Here is a 5,919-nt window from a genome sequence, read left to right on the forward strand (position 1 = left end):
TGACTGTTTTTACTGTTAGCACATTCTCACTCACGCTCTCTCTGCCATGTCCATTCCACTGCAAGAGGTGACCTGTGACATCACCATTCACCCTGGTTACGGTAAAGCATTCTGTACCGGGATTTGGCCACACAGGCACACAAACAAGCACACAAATGGTAAACATCTGGAGAAACACAGGCACACACACACACATATTCATGTAAGTGCACACAATATACACATGCACAAATATACACACACACATACACACATATTCATGTAAGTGCATACACACCCACACAATATACACATGCACAAATACACGCATAAATACATTCACGCACTCACACACACACAGATTCATGCAAGTGCACACACAATATACTGTACACCCACACACATACACACATAAATACATGTATGCATTCATGCACACTAACACACACACACACACACACACACACAGACACTAGCAGAGGAATGCTCAAGCTGGGAAAGATCAATCATCTACTGCAGGTTGTCGTGGGGAACTTTATTAATCACTGACAGGTTTTCACTTCTGTAAGCACCATTCCCTCCAAACGCTCCTGTAAAGGAGAAAGTGGGCAAATGAAATGCCCACAAATCAGTTACCATGACGCTCACTTCAGCTGCAGTCGCCAAATTAAAGTCAAAACTTTTCCAAGATTCCCAAAACTAAAGTCAAACAAGATTCCCTAAATTAAAGATCCAAACTTTTGCAAGAGTCCCAAAACTAAAGTCAAACTTTTCCGAGAGTCCCAAAATGAAAGAGTCAAACTTTTCCAGGAGTCCCAAAATTAAATGAAATAGTCAAACTTTTCCTCATGAGCGAAACAATATCTGATCTCAATTTACACGCAGATTATCTACCCCTTCCTCTCCCAGGAGTATTATTTAGTATTTATATTTACATTCGGACCCTGGTACCGCAAGTATTTTGAAAAATGTTTTTGATGCATGTGCGCTTATGATATACCCAAGGTCTCAGCCTCTGGTTGAGATATTTAGGGTCTGAAAATCAGTATTTTGTCAAATCTGACAAAAGCAGCACATAGCTTAAATGTGGTTTGAACGGCAGACAGAGTGGTCGGTGCCTAAGAGCCTAACTCTATCCGTGATACATATGGCTAAAAAGAATATTTTTTAGTAATATTTCAAAGTGATAGCTATTTGTTGTCAAGACCAGAGGAAAACAGAACTTACGATAAACTCAGTATTTGTCAACCGAGGCCACAAGGTGTAAGTTTGAGATACATGCTGGTGTGTGCGTGTTTTTGTACCTGTGGTTGCCTCCTGTTGCTGGGTTACCCATTCGATCGAAAGCTAGCAACGTTGCAGAAGCTGAAACAAAGATGCACAATTGTCTCTTCATTTTGTCAGGTAATTCATTCATCTTAGAGCTGGTTCATAATTGGACATAATTATATGGTTCTAACAAATGTACACTGCATTCCCTCAATGCACTCAAACTGTACAATACACTAGACATATTTATCTCACATATACATATTGAGATGAAAATGTCCAACTATGTCTGTAAGTGAAACTAGTTTGCATTGTCCTATTTTGACCATTCAAATGCTAGCTACCGCCAGAGTGAAAATGAACAGAGATTGGTGTCTTGTCACGCGCCCATTTGTTTCCGATTGGCCGGTCCTTGGACCGCCTTCATCCACACTGCCAATCATTGCATAGGCGGGCCCTGCACAGTATCACATCATACTTTTTGGGCTTCCACTGGTAAAGTACTTTGAAATACTTGTAACCACAACTGTTCACACAAGCAATTGCTGACCTCGATGGCGTCTTTAAAACAGGTACCACACAAACACATGCATGCATACACAAACACACATACACACTCACGTGCTTTGATAGTGTGTGAGGAAGCGCTGAGGGTCTTGTAGTGTGTCCCCAAGCCTCTGGAAGTTAGGCATGTTGCTGACAAAACCTGAGCGCTCCTGCAAATAAAATAAATTAAAAATGTCACACTGACATCATTTTTCTGGGACAGTTACGGCTTCTCCGTAAGCAAAACATCATAGATTAATCTGTCAGCATGACGTCATTATTCTGTGACACTTAAGACCTCACCATCAGTATGGCATCATTATTCTGAGACACATAAGACCTCACTGTCAGTGTGACATCATTATTCTGAGACACTTAAGACCTCACTGTCAGTGTGACATCATTATTCTGAGACAGGACTTTGCTGCCAGCATGACACAGTTATTCTGAGACGCCTCAGTCCTCAGTGCCTTCTCATCATGTTGCAGCTGCACTGTAACTAAACCAAGAACTGAAGATGATAGTGTCCTATCTGCAGATGATGTTGCGAGATAAAAAAGCAGTATCTTTCTCTCCATCGTTTTTCCCATAAGTGCTTTATCATAGAACTATGTAGCGTCCGAGTTATCTTTAACAGGTGCTTAGTCTGTTGTGTGGCAGCGAGTCTATGAGGGAATAAATCGAGGAGGAACGCGAGAGAGCGACCGCGACGCTTAGCGTCACCTTTCGGCCGACGATCGGGACCTTGGGCACCGAGCCGGCCTTCGGGGCGCTGGGCCGAGAGTCAGAACCCACGCCGGGCTAAAAGAGAGAGAGAGGACCTCCGCATCAGGGACCGGGATCAGAGACGGGGAGACATAGGGAAAGGAACGGGGAGATAGAGGAGATAATACCCCCAGTGTCGTTCAGTCGTTCTTAGCACTGACTGAGGTCGTTCGACCCGAACGTTTGCTGCTGGGTTTTTTTTTGTATACGCGCCCTCACACTTGGGCCCTGTTTGACTTAGCGTAGGTTAGGTCAGAGTAATGCTTACTGTGTGAACTGGAGTTAATGTGTTCATTGTTACAAATAACTGTACAAAATGAGTGTTGTACCTTATCAGGCCTGTGTTCTGTAGTTGTTCCAATGACCTTTTGCATGCACTTATTGTACGTCCCTTTGAATAAAAGCGTCTGCCAAATAAATGTAATGTTATGTACAGACCTGGTACAGATACAAATTTGTTTGAGATTCAAATACTTTTCTTTGCTCTATTGATCTTGCTTCGTGTAACTGAGCCTGTCAATATGACCAGAAGGCGAGGTTTGCACTTTTAGAGAGTATTTCATTGGTTCCAATACACCGGACAAGGTCAGTAAAGTGTAGAAAAGTATTTGAATCCAAAACAAATTTTGACCCAGGTGTGGTAATGTAATGTAACAAAGCTACAGTAGCTGAGCTTTTTAACCTTTATCTAAAGGACCTATCCTGATATCCAGCAGCATGCGAGTTTTCTTGTTGACTCTAAGATAGATGAGAGAAAACAGGGTGGGGTGGACAGAGAGAAAGAGAAAGGGAGTACGGGTGATGGGGAGAAAAGAGAGAAGGACAAGAGATGGATTGAAAGAGAAGGGTAGACAGAAAGTAAGAGAACTGTGGATGAGAGACAGAGGAAGTCAGAAGCAGGGGGTAGAGAGATAGAAGGGCAAGGGAAATGGAGAGAAAGAACAAAGGCGGGGAGAGAGAAGGGGGGATGAAAAGCAGAAAGAGAGAATCAGGACAATAAGAGAGACAGGAAAAAAAAGGTGATGAGGAGAAGAGAAAAGGAGGATGAGAGACAGAAAGAGAGAGGGGGCAGGGGGGAGGAGTACTCACAGGACCGGTCAGAGGGTTCCCGTTTCCTCGAGTGAAGCCGGACTCTTGGAGACCGTAAGGCGCTGGGAAAGACAGCATCTCATAGCCCCGAAACTCTGGTCTCATCTGGCTCAGAACGCCGCCATAACAGAACCTGGAGCGAGCGTAGCAACACGGCCGTTAGCTACTTAATGCTTCCAGCGCTGGTCGCGCTGACGTGACCCTCAGTCAGAAGCACACTCGCACAATGTAGAGGTGAATGCACACGGAGGACGAAGAAGAGCATGCTACACTCAACACTCATAAAACTACAGAACTACAGAACATGCTAACCAATCGAAGGATATGGACCAACACACGCAAATGTGCGCACAATCACACGCACACACATACATGTACATACACACCCATTCCTGTACATACGCACACCGACACATGCACATACACGTAATTAAGCACACGCAGACCACACATACATGAATATTCACACACACTTTTACACGCATGCACATACATACACACACAGACAAAACACATATGTACATACACACACATACCTGTACATATGCAAAACATTCACATACTGACACATGCAGTTCTGCACATGTACACACACACATACGCACATACACACACACACACACACACACACTCACTCGCTGTTGTAGAAGGTGAGGAAGCGTTGAGGGTCGTCGAAGTTCTGGCCCAAGGTCTTCAGTTTTGACGTGTTGCGGACAAACCCGGACTCCTCCTGAAAAAGACACCACCTTGCACCGTCACCACGGCAACATTACACAGAGACACACAACACTCCTCTGTCGCTGTGACAACGTTACTACACTCAAAACTCAGCGTGACATCTTATACGTGGACACCTGACTCTTCAGTCCCGCCCAACATCATATCACAGTACCTCTGCAAGAGGTGGAATGGAACCGGCATTATGTGCTATAATATCCACTGTAAATTACTGTTCCCTCTCTCTCCCAGAAAAAAGTTGCGCCCTCTCCTCTCTTGTATGCCCCCCTTCCCCCTCACTCTCTCATGAAAGAGTTTATGGGTCATCTATCTCTCACTCTCTCTATTAAACAGTTTATGGGTCATCTCTCTCTCTCTCTCTCTCTCTGAAAGAGTTTATGTCACTCCTCCCTCCCTCTCTGGAAAAAGAGTACCTCTCCCAATATCCTATCACAGAAAAATCTACTGTCAACAGTTAATTAACCACTGAACATTTTAGTGAATAGCCTATTTAAAATCAACCACCGTCCCCCCCACACACCCCAATTCCTGATTTTGGCAAGCAAACACAGAGGTAGGACATCATCTACGCACCTTCTTCCCAACTACGAGGGTCTTCAGGACGCGGGCAGGAGGTGGAGGTGGAGGTGGAGGTGGGGGACACGCCTGAGGGAGAGAGAAAACCAGAGTTCTGGAGCTGGCGGAAATCCACAGCATCTTCGCGCTGTTTTATATTTCCGCGTCGTTTGCGTGATTTGCATTGTGCGGGACACTCGATCGTGTCCAGCTTGTACAACGCTAGTGCAGCGTTGTACAAGCTGGACAGGCCATGAAATACGATTTCTGGTATAAAGTCTATATTAAATCGTTATTTTTTTATTGAGAAAGTTGCCGGTGTCGTAAAACCTCTGCGACTAGCCTTTAATGACACCGCTTCATATTTCTTGTTTTAAATTCGCACCAGGAAGTTAAGTGGTGTTTTATTTATTTATGTTTAAGTTAACTGTTACATGAGCGGCCGTCACGGATGCTGATGGATGACTCACAGGCCATCCCAACGGGTCTCTGCTGTGGCGACTGTAGCCGCTCTCCACATTATTTTGGCTGAAGTAGGGAGCTGGCAGGAACGGGCAGTTGAGTGTGCTGCTGTTGATCTGCCCTCTTGGGTTTCCAGCACTGAGGGGGGGCTTGTCTGTCTCCACCTGCTCATCCATTTAGTGTTCAACGGAACTCTCGTCGGACAATACTGGCACACATGAAAACGGCTGGAACACATGCGGGTAAATGTGATGTAACACCGGCTGCCACACGAGACCAAACAATAGCTGTGTTGAGAACTCAACCCCCTTTAAGATGTGTTTAGCTTTAAAATATATTGAAACGACATATCACTTCAGTTCTAGTTGTACTAATTATCAGTATTATACTATAGCAGGGTTCAACTGCATGCAGTATTATAGAGGCAACTTTTAGCTATGCTTTTTTTTTTAACTTCATGGTTCATTTGGTGAAAAGTAATTACTTTAATCAAAACTTTCAGCTCTCTGGCAGGGC

The 5,919-nt window shown here is 44.4% G+C and overlaps 1 protein-coding gene across 1 annotated transcript; it reads right to left on the reverse strand.

Annotated features, from left to right (window-relative positions):
* Positions 1–493: 493 nt before the first annotated feature.
* Positions 494–5,594, reverse strand: ppp1r32 (protein phosphatase 1, regulatory subunit 32). The gene is made up of 8 exons (XM_035396411.1): positions 5,412–5,594; positions 4,960–5,031; positions 4,284–4,378; positions 3,649–3,781; positions 2,518–2,595; positions 1,870–1,964; positions 1,284–1,344; positions 494–569 (listed from the first exon to the last, which is right to left on the reverse strand). Exons 1-7 carry the CDS (start codon positions 5,577–5,579, stop codon positions 1,308–1,310), a joined length of 678 nt encoding a protein of 225 aa, XP_035252302.1. The 5' UTR covers positions 5,580–5,594; the 3' UTR covers positions 494–569; positions 1,284–1,307.
* Between the last annotated feature and the right edge of the window lie 325 nt (positions 5,595–5,919).

This window comes from Anguilla anguilla, chromosome 16 (genome assembly GCF_013347855.1).
Source record: "Anguilla anguilla isolate fAngAng1 chromosome 16, fAngAng1.pri, whole genome shotgun sequence".
Lineage (NCBI taxonomy): Eukaryota > Metazoa > Chordata > Actinopteri > Anguilliformes > Anguillidae > Anguilla > Anguilla anguilla.

What these genes read in the sequence shown, in the direction of transcription:
- ppp1r32 (XM_035396411.1), bottom strand. Translation starts at nt 5,579, where the DNA reads ATGGATGAGCAGGTGGAGACAGACAAGCCCCCCCTCAGTGCTGGAAAC. An exon ending in CCCTCGTAGTTGGGAAGAAG is followed by an intron (nt 4,379 to 4,959) that starts GTGCGTAGATGA and finishes TGTCTTTTTCAG; the next exon opens with GAGGAGTCCGGGTTTGTCCG. An exon ending in GGAACCCTCTGACCGGTCCT is followed by an intron (nt 2,596 to 3,648) that starts GTGAGTACTCCT and finishes TCTCTCTTTTAG; the next exon opens with CCCGGCGTGGGTTCTGACTC.